The following is a 17,263-nucleotide window of genomic DNA, read 5'->3' as shown; positions in this document are numbered from 1 at the left end:
AAGCTGCTTACTCTATCAAAGAAATCTGCTTCTTTCTCTGAATTGATCTTTCACTCTCAATTCATGAGTAAAATCTGTACCTTCTGTATTCAGTGAAGACAGATTTTTTTTTTTTTTTTAATTTTTTTTCACATTATTGAGATGGTAGATCCTGTTGGTGCCTTCATAATTCTGTGGGGGGAGGAGTAGCTGAAGACAAATTCCAAAATTCTTCTGAAAGACTTTTATTGGAACACATTTCATCCCACTCTACCCAGATTCCACAACCATCCAAACCTATGAGGACAGTGTGTGTGTGTGTGTGTGTGTGTGTGTTACATTTTAAACTAACTATAGTTTTATGGTTTTTCACCTTCTTCATTGCGTGCATGTCATTTTCTAGGCTGCAGCAATAGACGGTGCTGGAAATCCACTGAGTGACCAGATAATAGAACTGCAAGTCAATGGGATAACTGTTAAAAATTTGACCACAGATGCCAATGGCAAAGTCCAGGACTACATTGATACATCGAAACTGGAGGAATCCGTGGTCAATATCCAGGTGAGTGGAATATCACCCCCAGGATTGAAGGTAAATTGTCCTAATATATTCATCTGCTCAATCTTTTGTTTGTAAGTTTCAGGGACATCATTTAAATCCCCTGGACCATAGTTCAATATTTCTAAAAGCTTCCCACCTGTACCATTCCCGAAAAATTGGGACTGGTTAAGACCTCCCCTAGTCCTGCTCTTCAAAACCAGACAAAACACCCACACTTTGATATTTGAAAACTATCATCCCTAAATTTGCTGGAATGGCACCACACCTGTCAGTAGATTGTGTATTGAAGCTCTCCACCATTCACTTCAATAGCAATGAGCTCAATTACCCATGGACAGGGTTTAGGAAGAAATAAAGAGGGAGACCATGGAAGTTATTGCACAGCAATGACCAACCTATGACTTGTCACGAATGATGACGTGTATGACAAGTCCTCATGATACAAAGGAACAATACTTTTAATTCTGTGGACTCTCTGTAAACTTAAGTTTATTTTTCATGGCCTCGAATTTGCTTTCTGTTCTTTCCAGGTCATTTACAAAAAATCTGAACAATGTTACGATGCCAACTATATCGTGCCCACTTATTCCAATGACTACTATTCAATCACACGCTTCTACTCTCGATCTGCGAGCTTCGTGCAGATAGAAGGGCCTAAAGACGAGCTTCAATGTGGACAAACATACGATCTTAGAGTCAGATACATATTTGATAAATCAGGCCTTGAAGTAGGCGAAACCTCCACAAATTTCAGCTACATGGTGAGTATTAACAGCTAAAGGGGTCAGATAATGATCATGGAGATGACATTAACTGCAACATTCAAATCATTGTAAGAACATATAATTAAGACACTCAAATCATTATGAAGCTTCAATATTTTATTTTGGATCTGTTTTTGTCCCATTATAGACAATTGAGGCTTAGCTATACATTTGTATCAGTTACTGCATGTTCAAAAGATATGTGAGAACGAGACACTATGACAGTTCTCAAAGGAGTACTGTAGAACATTCATTCTTTGGTGGATGTTTCGGAGTTCAAACATCTTATAAATGAACACAAATGTTCTAGTTCTACAAGAAAAACCTTTTAAAGGGAACCTGTTACATCGGATAATGCTATTTATTTGCAGATATAGGGTTGATCTGCAGGTAAATGGCGTTAAGAAGGTGCCCGGCCACAGTATTGAAAGTGTGGCTCCCGGGAAAAAATGTGCTTTGTTCCGTCTGGGAGCTGCCGGCTTTCAGTCATACAGTTGTGTCAATGCGGCTTCAGTTATCGATCACCGCACTTTGAGCAGCAGTTGTATGCTTGCCCTTGGACTTTGACTAAGAGTTTGCTCTGCAGAACATCAGTAAAATTGGCTGTCAAAGTCCTGGAATTACTGTGAGCTGTAACTGAAGTCACGTCGACACACCTGTGTGACTGAAAGCCGGCGGCTCACAGGAGAAATGAAGTTCTTTATTGTCGGTCTTCTTAATTCAAGAGCTGGCTGCACAGTTTGGTTTCCAGATGGCCATTTCTGAAGGCACATGTTCACTCTTGGTTTCTGAAAGCTTGCATTCTGGACAAAAAAGGCATAAATTTAGGCATCAAAGAGTTGATCGTTTGCCCCAATATCTTCATTTAACAATGACCAAAGAAATCCAGCATGGCAGATGGCTAGTTTACAAAGGCCTAAGAAATTGGACTTCTTTTGGCTGAAGATTTCGTTAAAACTAGAAATGATTAAATTCTTCTTGCAAAATTAGAACTTCAGTCAAATATTAAGATTCTCCTGGCAGCACATAAGAACATGTGGACCTTCTCTGGCTTATGCAATCTTCTGCAATGTGGCCTCTGGCATTTTTTGGCAATTTGCACCAGGATTTAAATTTACCAGATTCAATAAATCTCTAAAAAAAAAAAAAAAAAAAAAAAAAAAAAAAAAAAAAAAAAAAAATTAGACTAATGAATTTGCATCGCTCTCATCGTTAGAACCCTTAAGTCTTGCTGTTAGTTCAATTTTTTTTTCTTTTTTCTGTAGGTAATATCAAAAGCAAATATCATAGACTCAGGCAGAATGCCGGTAGATCTGACCAACTGTGAGTATCGCCATTTTCTGATGTGTAGAAATGCAATATGAAAGGGGGATTCGTACATGGGTCAATGAATCTGTCTAGCCTCTATATGTACAGCACTGACTGCTTCATTCTACCCAACATTTCAGCTCTGCAAGGAGAATTCAATATCACACTAGATGTAACTCCAGACCACGCTCCAGCGATTGACGTTGTTGTCTACAACATCTTGAAGGAAGAGGTTGTGCTACATAAGATCAACCTTGAAACTGAGAAATGTTTCCACACACCGGTAAAGAGTATTTCATATTACCATGTATTCCATAAGTGATCAGTCAACTTTTAGTGCTATTGAAGGTCTCATTGGAGACTTTTATAGAACACAACTGTCTTTATCCGCAGTAAAGTCTTAGGGTCCGATTCATAATTTGTGGGTTTTTTTTTTTTTTGGCATCAAATTCATCAAAATGGTGCATGCGATTCGTGGATCAGGGGGGATCCTAGAGGGAATTTGTTCCAAATTTTTGCAACTTTTTTAAAGTTGCAATTGATCAATTTGGCTAAAACCTCTGGAATTGTTAGAATCAGCCCACAAAGTGGGGTGGGGCCAAAAAAAAACAACTTATAATTTTAGACTTTAAAAAGGCACAAATGGAATAAATGAATAAAAACAAATAAAAAAAAAAAAAAAAAAAAAAAAAAAAAAAAAAAAATCACAAGAAAACAAAACAGACCAAGACAAACAGTCTCAAAGGCAATGATGAATCGGGGCCTTAGGGGTCTGCCGTTTCTTGCGCAAGTCTTAATTATGGGAATGCACGCCGCTTAATGTATTCAGTGGCGTCTGCCTTAGTGAGCCTTGGTAGAAATTTACTCCAGTCAGGGGCTAGAGTAACATTTCTAGCAAAAGAAATGCTGCCACATTTTGCTGAATTTGACTGGCAGGCTCAGCCAAGCCACATCCAGTCCGGTGTCCTCCCCAGCAGAGCTACTTCAAACTGGCGGGATAAAGTCACTGAATGTTTGCGCAAAGTATTCTGGCACAAACACTTTGCTGCATCAGCCCCTAAATATTTTCAGAATTGATAATCCAAGCCAAAGTAGAAACCTGTCTATTACTTATTTATTTTTTTTTAGCCAAAAATGTAAAGAATGTCTTCGCCTTTAAGGGAAAATATTTTAGTAAAAATTAATATAAATGGAATTGCCTACTTGAACATTAGGGTGAAAAAAGCAATAACGTCATGGCATATAGCTGCTTAATTTAAAGGGAATCTGTCAGCAGGTTTATGCTATTGATGTAGGAGCAGAGAGCTTGATTCCAGTGCTTGCTGTAGCTTTAATAAGATCACTGTTTTATCAGCAGGAAACTATCACTTAGGCTATGTGCCCACAGCAGATTTTATGCAGAGCGTTTTTGCCTCTCTGGCAGAAAAAAACACATGCAGATTTAAAATTCCCCCCCCCCCCACCGTTTTTGCATGTGTTTTTTCAAGCACTTCTCCAAGCGATTTTGAGCATCACTTGGAAAAGAGCTTGACAAGTTGATCACACAATATAAATCCATGCAACCGGCATGGATTTATAATGTGTGAACAACTTAGATGCTTTAAATGGAGCATCTATAGTAAAAAAAAATTAAAAAACGTTAAAAAAAACAAACCTGTATAGGCGCCTCTCCGGCAGCCCCCAGTCTGCTCCTGGCTGCGTCTTCTCTCTTCAGCGTCCCGTGGTGTACTGTCAGGACCTGCGGTAACATCATTTAGTCACTGATGGTCACGCGACCATCACCTGACCGCCTATGACAGCAGTCGCGTGACCATCAGGTGACTAAATGACATCACCGCAGGTCCTGACAGTACACCGCGGGGGACGCTGAAGAGAAGACACGGCCGGGAGCAGACCGGAGGAGACCGGAGAGCAGACTGGGGTCTGCCGGAGAGGTGAATATACAGGTTTTGTTTATTTTTAACTTTTTTTTTTTTTTTTTTTTTTTTTTTTTTTAAACCATGTGGTAGCCAGGATGAGGAGTTGTAGTCTCATCTTCATCCTCGGTACCACACGCACTGCGATTACGCTGCAGCATAATTGCAGTAGAAATGGTCATGCTGCGTTTTGCAAAGTAATGCGAATTTGGCGCGCAAGTTAGCGCATCATGTGCACAGCACATCCGACGTCACACTGCTTTGCATGGCAGACTGTTTTACAAGCGCTACAAAAACGCTAAGTGAGCGCATAGGCTAAAGGACAAACTGTATCATGCCATGTTTTAGCTCTGTGTAACCATGCACCCACCACTGATTGGCACCAGTCAGAAAGCTACTAATCAGTGGTGGGGGCCGGGTTATACACAGCTCAGCATTCTGAGCTCTGCTGGATCTGCAGCAGAGAACTGGGATTTTATCAAGCAGCCCAGTAAGTGATATGTCACTGGAAACTGTGTCTTAATCGGAGTAGCATCATGTAGAGAATGCAGCAAAAAGCCAGTGTCAGATTCCCTTTAAATGCTTTCCTTAATTTGAACCTATTTAGCTTCTTCTGCAAATTGTTCTATAAATTACAGTATTGAACAGTACCATGTCTGCTATTTAGTTCTACTACACATTGTATTTCTTGGAATCTGACACGGGTGATAAAGGATGTAAGGTGCACTGTAGGTTCTTTTTAAGATGGATAGATTTATATGATCCCCCCCCCCCCTTTTTTTTTTTTTTTTTTTTTTTGCAATGACCTAGTACCCTTCAAAATAAGTCACGTAAAATCAGTTAAGTTTGATTCGGTGACCTGTTAACACCGCTAGTACGTAGTTGATGGGTGAAGCATCTCTTCCACTAAATTTTTATTTTTTTTATCATAATTTTTTTTTTTTTTTTTTTTTTTTAGCTCACTTGGCTACATCTCATCTCTGGCTTAGGCAGCGTTACTTAGAGGGTAGGGCTGAGAATTTTTACCAAATTGTCTCCAACCCAACATGGAGATGTCATAGTGGCTATAAGAAAAATGATAACCTGGTTTTTTTTTTTTTTTTTTCTTAGGCTTTCTTGCAATTTTCAGCACAAAGGGCAACACCCGGTTCCTCTATTAATTTGAATATTGAATCAGCACATCGTTCCATGTGTCATGTGAGGATTTACGATGCAAGTCTCCTGCTTCTAGGCCCAGACCAGTCTCTTAAGCGTGAAACGGTAGGAATAGATGTAAAAGCAGAGTATTTATATTGAAAACTCTACATTTCTCATATTAAGCCTAATCTTCCCTTCTGCAAGTTCTTCTTACCATCTGTCAGTAACTTCCTACATTGACATTGCTATCGATACATAAAATAAGATATTAAAAAAAAAAAAAAAAAAAAAAAAACAACCTTTTATTATATAATGCAGCTTTTTAAAACTTTCATCTCAGAGGCTCCAAAAGTTTCATGGAGTAAACTATCGATGAGATCTTAAAGGGGCCATGCATTTATGCTATATCTCTTGAGTCAGGCATGCATGCTCATGCTCCCAATAGGGAGAGGCATATGTGGCACCCTGCTGTGCACAGGTACCACAGGACCAAGGGTGCATGGATGGACTCCTCCACAAGAGGCCCTCATTACATACAAACACCTCCACCCTTCCACCTCACACCACCAGAGGGAGCCCGTTAGGGATATATATGGAGGGTGGAGCCAGCCAGTCAGTTAGTTGTGAGTAGTCAGACTGAGAGTCTGAGAGCGTACTGACGCTGAGAGCAGCAAAGACACAGCTTGTCTGCTGCTCAGTTCTGAGGGCCCCGAGTGTGGCCGATGGCAAAGAGGAGTTGAGGGGGCAGAGGAGCATCATAGGCTCACCCCGATATACAAACCGGACAACGGGTCCGCACCTACAGGGTCCCTTTATACCCAGTAGGAATCACCGGCATCCCAGGAGGACTAAAGTCCCTGGCTGACCTGAAGCTAGACCCATTACAGGACCAGGAACCACAAGGCCCCAGTGCCCAAGGAGAGTGGTTGCCAGCGGAAGGTCCTACTACCAAGCAACAGGTGAAGGAACAGCATGACACATAAGCTAGGCCTAGTTTCAGACTGGCCAGGAGCATTCAGAGGCAGACACGGACCAGGAGGCCTTATACCCGCTCACTGGGGAGAAGTCCTGAAGTGCACCCATGCTACTGAGTACCCTGGACCGTACCTGACATCCGCACCAGTAAAGGTATTGAAGCGAATCCGCTGTCAGTTACTCCTGCTGCGCCATCCTGCCTGCACTAAAAGTCCCAGCATCACCACCCACCATCAAACTCCACACTGCCCCCGGAGGTCTGTAGCAGCGCTGGTAATCCTTACCAGGTACCACAGGTAGTGTCACAAACTATTTACTTTGTTTTTATTTTCTATCCAAGTTACAATCCCCTTTTTGGTTGACCGCCCTGGGGCACGGACCAGGCCAGCCACCGTGATATCCCCCACCGGCATCCATAGGCCCGGCTGCCGAGTACCCCACGCCCCGGGGGCGCATCACATACGCCTCTGCCAGACACCTCTGCAGGCAGCTTATATCAATGAGAACAAAGGATGGAGCAGTGTGAAATCCAACATGGTCAAGAGATTAGCAAATTCAATTGTTTTTTTGCATCCTTCCCCTGCACGTTACTCCATGGTTTGCAAGGTCTCAGAGCCAAAAAATACCCTATGTAACCTCGGTGATACCTTTTTGGAATATCTCCCCCTGGGGTACCTTTATGGTATGTATACTATAAAAAAAAATCTCCATCCAATCTGCTCAATCCTCATGTCGCCTTTCAAAATGTTTGAAATTTGCTGGGCAATAAATGAAGACTGAGATGAGCTTCTTTCCAACCAAACGTAAGAATCTTCATGTCCATGGTTTGAAAACTCAATACTAGTGTTGAGCGATACCTTCCGATATCAGGAAATATCGTATCGGATTGGACCGATACTCAAAGTATCGGCTATCACCGATTCCGATACCGGAAACCAATGCAAATCAATGGGACACAAATATCGGAATGAAAATAAACCCTTTCTTTCCTTGTAGGTTAATTCTACATGAAGTAAAACAACTAAGAATAATGTAGAATGACATGAAAAGCCGGCAATTCATCAGCGGCATACACCGGTACCCGACAATTTATAACAGACAGAATAGAGCTTCACACATAGATTAGATAGAAACATGTCAGTCACATATATAAGAAGTACAGTGACAGTGTTGATTACTGTACTTGTCATTTAGTGTTAAAGGATTTATTTTAAAAAAAAAAAAATTGGCGTGGGGTTCCCCGTAATTTTAGTCTCTAGCGGAGGTTAAGCAGACAGCTGGGGCAGATGTTTGAAGCCTGGGAAGGGGGTAATACCCACGGAGCTTCCCAGGCTACTAATATCAGCCCCCAGCTGAATACCTAGCCGTTACTAGCTATTAAAATGGGGGACCCCCCCCCCAAAAAAAGACGTGGGGTCCCCCCTATTTTAATAGCTAGCAAAGGCTAGGCAGACAGCTGGGGGCTGATATTAATAGCCCAGGAAGGGAGCCATGAATATTGGCCCCCTCCCAGGCTAGAAACACCAGCCGTCAGCCGCCCCAGAAATGGCGCATCCATAGGATGCGCCAATTCTGGCACTTAGCCTCGCTCTTCCCACTGCCCTGTAGCGGTGGCAGTGGGGTAATAGGGCTAGGGTTGATGTCGGCTTATAATGCCAGCTGACATCAAGCCCAGGTTAGTAATGGAGAGGCGTCTATAAGACACCCCCATTACTAACCCCATAGTCAAAGTTAAAAGAAAACACAAACACCCAGAATAAAGTCCTTTAATTGAAATAAACACACAATTCTTTATTGTTCTAAATTAAACCATACTTGCCATCACGCCCATTCCAGCTGAAGCCAACGATCTCCTGCAATAAAAGAAAAATAATAAAGCAACCTCATCCTTACCTTTCCATGGTTCCCACGACGGCTCCAGCTCTGCTACATTCACATGACAGGCTGGACCGCAGCAGAACGCTGCCATCCAGCCTGTCATCCCGCAGACTCTGAGAAGCGCAGGCATGCTTGCGCTCCTCAGTGTCTCTCTGTGACGGCATAAAGATGAGCCGAGGTCATGTCCAATGAACTCGGCTCACCTCATGCACGTCACTGACAGCGTGGGAAAATTCTCCTGCACTCAGCGCTTCAGCGTGAGAATTTCCCCACGCTGTCAGTGACGTGCATGAGGTGAGCTGAGTTCATTGGACATGACCTCGGCTCATCTGGATGCCGTCACAGAGACGCTGAGGAGCGCAAGCATGCCTGCGCTTAGTGTCTGCGGGATGACAGGCTGGATGGCAGCGTTCTGCTGTGGTCCAGCCTGTCATCTCAATGTAGCAGAGCTGGAGCTGTCGTGGGAACCATGGAAAGGTAAGGATGAGGTTGCTTTATTTTTCTTTTATTGCAGGAGATCGTTGGCTTCAGCTGGAATGGGCGTGATGGTAAGTATGGTTTAATTTAGAACAATAAAGAATTGTGTCTTTATTTCAATTAAAGGACTTTATTCTGGGTGTTTGTGTTTTTTTTAAATACTTTACTAGAAATTCATGGTGGTCATGTCTAATATTGGCATGACCCCATGAATTTTGGGCTTGGGGCCAGCTGATAATGCCAAGCTGGCCTTAACCCCTTTATTACCCAGTGAGCCATCGCACCAGGGCCCTGGATGAGTTGGGTACAGCGCCTGAAGATGGCGCTTCTATGAATGCGCCATTTTCTGGGGCGGCTGCTGACTGCAATTTGCAGCGGGTGGGGCCCAGAAAGCTTGGGCCTCCCTGCGCTGCGGATTCCAGCCCCCAGCTGCCTAGTTGTACCTGGCTGGACACAAAAATAGGGCGAAGCCCCACATTTTTTTTTAAATTATTTAATGAATTTCCTGAAATTAAAAAAAAAATGACGTGGGACTTTGCACTATATTTGTGTCCAGCCAGGTACAGCAGGCAGGGACGGGCTGCCCCCAACCACCAGCTGCCTATTTGTACCTGGCCAGACACAACAATATAGGGAAGCCCTTTTTTTAAAAAATTATTTCCTGAAATAATTAAAAAAAAAAAAAAAAAAAAAAATGTGGAGCTTCGCCCTATTTTTGTGTCCAGCCAGGTACAACTAGGCAGCTGGGGGCTGGAATCTGCAGCCCAGGGAGGCCCAAGCTTTCTGCCCCCCCCGGTGCAAATTGCAGTACGCAGCCACCCCAAAAAATGGCGCGTTCATAAGCTGGATGCTGTACCTGGCTGGCATACAAAAATATGGCAAAGCCCACATCAATTTTTGGGAAAAATTAATTTAAAAATAAATAATTTAGGGACTGCATCTTTATTAACTCCTCAAATGTCATTTAGTGTTAAAATAAAGGATTTATTTAAAAAAAAAAATTGGCGTGGGATCCCCCATAATTTTACTCTAGCGGAGGTTAAGCAGACGGCTGGGGCAGATGTTTGAAGCCTGGGAAGGGGGTAATACCCACGGAGCTTCCCAAACTACTAATATCAGCCCCCAGCTGAATACCTAGCCTTTACTAGCTATTAAAATGGGGGACCCCCCCCAAAAAAAATGACGTGGGGTACCCCCTATTTAATAGCTAGCAAAGGCTAGGCAGACAGCTGGGGGCTGATATTAATAGCCCAGGAAGGGTGGCATGAATATTATCTCCCTCCCAGGCCAGAAACACCAGCCGTCAGCCGCCCCAGAAATGGCGCATCCATAGGATGCGCCAATTCTGGCACTTAGCCTCGCTCTTCCACGCTGCCCTGGTGCGGTGGCAGGGGGTAATAGTGGTGGGGTTCATGTCAGCGCCAGCTGCCATGAAGCCCAGGTTAGTAATGATGGGCGTCTATAAGACACCCCATCACTAACCTACAAAGTGTTAAAAAGAAAAAACACACTACACCCAGAAAAAATTTATTTGAAATAAAACACACCATTTTATTTAATTCTTAGTTTACTAAAAAAAAAAAGTTACCTGTCCACGTTCCAGCGCTGATCTCCCATGCACAGCTGTCACATCTGGAGATGGTGACAGCTGTGCATGGCTGCTGTAAGCTCACACTGCCGGGAACACGTCTGCTCCCGGCAGCGGGAGCCACTGACTGAGGTCACCGGAGTGCATTCGGGCAGCGCAGCTCCGGAGACCTCCTTTACGGCACTGCTGTACCGTGGGAATTTCTCATGATACAGCAGGGCCGTAAAGGAGCTAACCGGCGCAGCGCTGCCTGAACTCCGGCGAACCCACTTATGGAATGACGGGGCTGCCTTACGGCCCTGTCATTCTAGCGGCGGTTCAGAGCGGTCACTCTATGTGGCTGCTCTGAACTGGAGATCTTCGTGGGACACTCGTGGACTACTACGGAGGGGTAAGGATAAGGTTGTGGTTTATTATTTTATATTTTATTACAGGAGATCGATGGCTTCGGGGAATTAGGTGTCTAGGTGAGTATAGGTGTAGTTTTTTATTTTTTACTTTATTTTAGGTGACGATCGGCGGGGACAGGTAATGTATAAACTAATTTATTGCAGGTAACCACTGGCCACCAATGACATGTATTTAAAATTTATTGGGGACACAGTAGGGCAATTTAAATAGCAGGATCAGGCTGATGGGAACTACTGCTCCCATCAAGCTGATCCTGCTGGCACGAGTGGACGGGGGACAGACATAGGCCAATGTGACACTACTACTGCCATCAGCCTGTCTGCCTGCACGCACACACCCGCACAGACACCCTGCACACACCCGCACACATCGCACAGACACCGCACACACACTCGCAGACACGCGCACAAACACCCACACACACCAATCATGACGGGTCTGGGAGGTGAGGCTGACCTGTGCGACCGTGGGAAAGTTCATGTGAGGTCATACAATGCAGTCAAGCATGAACTCGCATGAACCCTCTGAGGGCACCGCGGCTACTTTAAATGAACAGCTGATCGGCATCAGCTGATACCTCAGCTGTTCATTTGAAATAACCGGCGGGAAAGCGCAGCACAGAACGGGAAAGCCGGCGGTGAAGTCTTTTCACTGCCGGCTTCCCCGCCCGGGTCCTTCGCTCCCCGCTCCTTGGTGCTGTGCTCCCCGCCCAGTCCTAACTTACGATCAGGATGGGAGGTGGCGAGGGGAGCGGAGGATCGGTGTGGGAGGCTGCGGGGAAGCAGTATGGGGCTGTGTGATTGTTTAAAAGCCGGCAGCTTTTTACCGCCCGCCGGCTTTTAAAAGATCAGGAGAATTCTCCCACGCTGGGATGGCATTCTGATGACAGGCTGGATCTCAGCTGAGCGCTGCCATCCAGCTTGTCATCCTTCAGAGACACTGCAGAGCGCAGGCATTATGGGAACTTCCGATTCCAGTATTCGATACTTTTACAATATCGGAATTCCAATACCGCGAATATCGGCCGATACCCGATATTTCAGTATCGGAATGCTCAACACTACTCAATACCAAAACTTCCCAATTGGTCTCTGGTCTGCAAAGTTGCATCATGTAATGGAGACTGCTGCAACAGTGATCCTTTCTCCAATGGAGACCTGATGTTCATGGGTTGGCCACCACCTCCTGAAATGTTTTGCAGTTGAGGTTCTCGTTGCCTCAATTGATATAGGTAGGGCATAACCTGATCTTGGAGAGTGCAATGAGGACTTTGCTTGCAAGAAGCTTAAATTTCACAGGACAGACGGGGTCAAACTGGCCACCAGAGTATCAAAGGATCTTCCAGTGAGTCCACCTTCTGACATAATAATGGCACACACAAATCAGGCAAAAGGGAACTGCATTTTAAGTCAATTGTCAGGATCTTAATGGTGAGATATATCCTGCATAACAAAAAAACAAAGCGGTCATGTGCCTGCCTGGTCCACATAGATGGAAGGAAATTTTTCTTCTGGTTGACCCTGTGCTCAGTTGCCTCCAATTGTCTTATGGTTTATTAAACTATCTTTATTTATTTATTTTTTTTTTTTTAGGTATATTCAGCTCAACGATTCAATAGTTTGAATGGATACTACTACGAAGGATACAATGTGGCTCCACCTGATCCTCCTTGCACTGATTCTAATAGGCAAATCAAGGTTGATGGTTTGTACTATTCACCTGTTGGCTACCCCTATGAAGGAGACACCACTCAGCAGTTGAACGTGAGTATTGCACCATTTCTGGACAGGCATAAACAGTCCTAAATTAGTCAGTGGAGCGCACAGCATAATACATTTGGTACATGCAGCTGGACAAGTTAGTTATTTTTTCTCTTCCTTCATGCACCTGCTGGTTTATTTCACATCATAATTTTGCCCAGAAAAATGGTGCATATGATTAAAAAAGCTAGAGCATAACAAGACTTGGCCATCCCCCCCAAAAAAAGTTTAAAACTCATAATAAATTTGGTGCACAACTTTTGGTGCAGTTTTTGAAAAGAAGCGTTGTTAGCAAGCTTGCATGGAACAAGTTGAGTTGGCCACATGGAGCATGTTTGTGAGTAAAAAGGGGGGTACATGATCACATGTTGTACCAGCCAGGGGCAAACATACCATTGATGCAACCTGTGCAGCCAAGCAGGGACTCAAAAGGTAAAGGGGGTCCGTTTTTACATACAAAGCGGGTGCAGTTGTGCATTATGAAGAACTATTGGACTGCAAAGTGCCCATATATTGTAGCACAGGATTCAAGTTCTGCACAGCAGACGAGAAGGCCGAAACAAAAAATCGGCTTTATTAAGTAAGAGGATATATGCCTGAAGATGGGAATACGTTTTTATAACAATGATGTTAACATGAATATAAGGAGAAATAGCTGAAGTGTGTCCCAAAACTATGCTCCAGCTATGGTAATGACAGCACAATATGAACAGTATAAATCGGCTAATTCACGACCTGGCTTTTCCGCTAATCAGGCCACGCTGCTACAGTGTCCTAACTAAAGGGAAAACTGAGCTACACCCTCACTCTGTATCAGTGTTTCACTCACAACTGTGCAGTTGAGGAATAGATAGGCAGCTGCTGCTTGGTTCTGTTGTAGCTGAGCCGGATGAGTTATGCTTGAGTTCCCTCTCCTGTAGACTTGGTCTTTCTCTCCTAGTCAGGCAAGTTTTATACCCCTCAATGACTAGGCTGGCGCACTGTATTATCTGTTACCTCAGGTCACCAATCTTCAGGGAAGCTGTTCCAGAGGAACAATGCAGCTCTTTGGTTGTCAGGACTGTGTCCACAAGTAATCTTGCAATAGTCCTGTCATTATTTTTTTTTATTTTATTTTTTTTTTCCCCAGAGAGCAACAAGTCCTCTTATTAGCTCTCCTTATCTGGACACAGGCAAATGTCTTGTCTGTTACCTCATGCACACACTAGGTCTCCTTCACTTTCTGGTTCATCTCCCTTCAACAGCACACACCAAAACAGGGGGAAGAGGCGACTATTCCAAGAGCAATAATAAGAGGGAAGCATGGTCTCTTAAAGCCAATGTCATTCAATGTCCAGTAAGGGCTGACCACCTGCACAGAAGGATATACATATTTATATTGCATGGATCCTCATCATTGTGGGAAAACAACAAGGCACTAAAGTGTGTGGGGGTGTGTGCCCCTCCTTCGGGCAGATGGTAACATGTATTGCCTATTTATCATCCATATGTCATGGTGATATGCATTTCTTTCTGCCTCTTTCAGGATATTGGCTTGATTTTTGCTATAAATACAACGTTAAAGAAACCTACACTTTGTGGACAGCCTTCTAGTTTTACAAGACCAACGCTTTGGGATGGTGGTGTCTCTAGTTCAAATACCGAAGCCTTTTTTAGCATGACAGGTAATACAATTGTTACAGAAACAAGTGATTGCCTTTATTGCTTAAAGAATATGGATGTCTTTGGGGTCATTGTTTCCATAGGACATGCCATAAATGTCTGTAGGACCCGCATCCTAATCTTTGGGAAATGCCTAGCTCAAAAATGGAGATCCTCTGTCCCATAGACTGTCAATTGAGAGGTTGTAGCACTCATGGTTTTCCCTACTGACTTCTATGGCTGTTCCTAAAATGGCCGAGCAGGCTTACTCAACTATACTTGGAACTCCCAGAAGTGAATGGAGAGAACCTCTCCACTGACAGCGGCAGTGAGTTGGTGGGGATCATGGACCCATGTTCTTGAGAAAGATGCAGGTGTCAAAGGTGGAACCCACATCTAGAAGACATTTTATTGCATATCCTTGGCTAATGGCAGGGTCTGAGACCTTATCTCTTCTCTCTTGACCTATAGTTTGAGCTGATCTGGTTATATATCTGCTTAGCTTTCTGGAAAGAGATGAGGGTTCTAGATCCTGCTGTCAGAGGAGCTCACTGATGGATTCACTGGTAACTCATCTTGCAGTCTGCTATGCACTGTGATGTGTAGAGCATGTAGAATCCAAACAATCGAAGCTTCTTCCTGAAATCCTACTACAAAAAAGCTTTATAATAAAGAAAAATACATGTAGTTAATTCAAAGGTATAGGAATGATTGACAACTTATTCCTAATGTGTGTGTTTTTTTGTTTTTTACAGCCGAATCAGTGGTAGGTCCTCCTAACGATAATAGTGCTACCACTCAGATCGAAAGTCTGCGAAAAAGTTTTCTTGAAGTATGGTACTTTGATAAACTGTTTATTAGGTAAGACTTTAATAACTGATAAAAATCAGTGTGGGTTTTTTTTTTTTTGTTTTTTTTAATATCCCTGAAATAGAAAAGTATTTAAAAGTATTGCCCATAATTTCAATTGAGGCTCAGGACCAAACACTGGCCCTTGGCTGGTCTTGTCCTATCATGGATTTTACAGAATTAAAAAAAAATCCTTTTAAGCAATGGTGGGTGAATTTTGGATTTAGCAATCAGATTCAGAGGCCCTCAGATGCCTCCACACTTTAGTGTGAGAGAGACTGCAGTTGTAACCTCCATCTTCTACTGGCTGACTTTTCCTCTTTCAGATAGTCTGTAAAGGCATGTGCGCACAATGTCTTATTTTTTTTTCAGGTAGATTTCACGTGAAAAATGCCTGGAAAAAAAACACACAATTATTCACAGTAACATCAAAACAACTTGCTGTGCACATGATCTGTCTTTTTTTCACTTCCTTTATCCTATTAAGCTTTGAAAGTTGTGAAGTGGATAAAAAGTGACCGTCCTCTCTTCTGCCGGATTCCACTTCTACTGGGTAATTCACTCGGGCAGCACGGTGGCTCAGTGGTTAGCACGGCAGCCTTGCAGCGCTGGGGTCCTGGGTTCAACTCCCACCAAGGACAACATCTGCAAGGAGTTTGCATGTTCTCCCCGTGTTTGTGTGGGTTTAATCCGGGTTCTCCGGTTTCCTCCCACGCTCCAAAGACATACTGATAGGGAATGTAGATTGTGAGCCCCAATGGGGACGGTGCCAATAATGTCTGTAAATTGTCTGACTTGTAAAGCGCTGCAGAATATGTTGGTGCTATATAAATAAAGATGATTATTTATTACTTTACCCAGAAAAACTGCCTTAACTTCTAAAAGAGAAGATCTATCATACTGTAATTCGGACTGTACATTCCTTGGTTCATGAGAAAATGATATTTTAAAGCAGATGTTGAAAATCTCCACTGTTCACATTCAAGCAAAGCACGCCTGAACAAGCCGTTCCATATTATTCAATGCATTCTGTTGGACGTCTGGGGTCATAGCCTGAATTTCTCGCTGTCTGTTCTCTCAGAGTGGCTGTAATGTTATGGCTTGTTACTGTACACCTGGCCCTAAAGGATAATATCTGGCAATGCTGAATTCTTTTCTCTTGATCTGGGCACTTTCAAGTCCTGAACGACCGTGACTCTGTACGGGCGAACATGATCTTTCTTGGCCGCTCGTTGACATGAGGAACATGACATGACTTTCTCACTAACAGATTATATATATATATATATATATATATATATATATAATCTCTAATTATATATGCAGCCAATTGCCTACGTTACAGGCCACCAATAGTCCTCAGAGTGGCCGGTAACCCAGGCAATGAGTGCATATAGCATACAGGTTCTGTGCTTTAGAGCCTGCAAGTGCCCTTAGTCTGTCCGTATCGGCCAGTCTCCCTGTGCTTCTCCAGTGCTGCAGAAGCAAAGCTACATCTGCTAGTATGATGGGAGAGTGCTCCGTTCAGACCAAGGGTGCAACCATGCCGCTGGTCCAAACTGTCAATCTTCAGGAGTGCACCACCTTGGCAATTAAGGCAGAGGAGAGGTGAGCTCTTGAAGATAAAGAGAATGTTTTTTTTTTTTTCTGGGGCCCCTATAAACCTTAGACTAAAGTTAGCCTAACCCCCTGGCAGTCTAATATGTATAGGGTCGTCTTGACTCTCCTCATAAAGGTGTTGGGGTAGAGAAGTATCCGGTCTGCTGAATTTCAGCGGTCCACACTTTAATTCTGCAGAAGATAAGCCACTGCCAGATGAGTCTGTCAACGTCTCTCATAGGGAACACAGGTGACCAGTCTTGCTGTATACGGGGGGTTTCGGGAGAGACCGCTGTCAGTCAAATGATCATTCGACCAACCTTTTATCTAATTTGTAGTGGGAGGCTTTACTGTAGACTTGTATTTGGGGGGACTGAAAAGATTTCTGAACTCTTATGAGGCAGTTGCAGGCAGGGGGA

The 17,263-nt window shown here is 43.6% G+C and overlaps 1 protein-coding gene across 1 annotated transcript in view; it reads left to right on the top strand.

Moving 5' to 3' along the window:
* LOC141273291 (ovostatin-like) overlaps nucleotides 1-17,263 on the top strand; it is a 54,971-nt gene that overhangs the window by 13,457 nt on the left and 24,251 nt on the right. Inside the window, exons 11-18 of the mRNA XM_073684920.1 lie at nucleotides 383-541; nucleotides 1,072-1,302; nucleotides 2,571-2,628; nucleotides 2,754-2,896; nucleotides 5,640-5,789; nucleotides 12,588-12,758; nucleotides 14,281-14,419; nucleotides 15,152-15,257. Of these exons, the coding sequence (XP_073541021.1) occupies nucleotides 383-541; nucleotides 1,072-1,302; nucleotides 2,571-2,628; nucleotides 2,754-2,896; nucleotides 5,640-5,789; nucleotides 12,588-12,758; nucleotides 14,281-14,419; nucleotides 15,152-15,257 (1,157 nt within the window). The remainder of the gene's footprint in view (nucleotides 1-382; nucleotides 542-1,071; nucleotides 1,303-2,570; nucleotides 2,629-2,753; nucleotides 2,897-5,639; nucleotides 5,790-12,587; nucleotides 12,759-14,280; nucleotides 14,420-15,151; nucleotides 15,258-17,263) is intronic.

The sequence above is a fragment of the Phyllobates terribilis genome, unplaced genomic scaffold, assembly GCF_046119375.1.
Source record: "Phyllobates terribilis strain yellow unplaced genomic scaffold, ASM4611937v1 Scaffold_5__5_contigs__length_657084704, whole genome shotgun sequence".
Classification (NCBI taxonomy): Eukaryota; Metazoa; Chordata; class Amphibia; order Anura; family Dendrobatidae; genus Phyllobates; species Phyllobates terribilis.
Note: the sequence above shows the minus strand (reverse complement) of the source record. Positions and strands in the feature narration are given on the sequence as shown.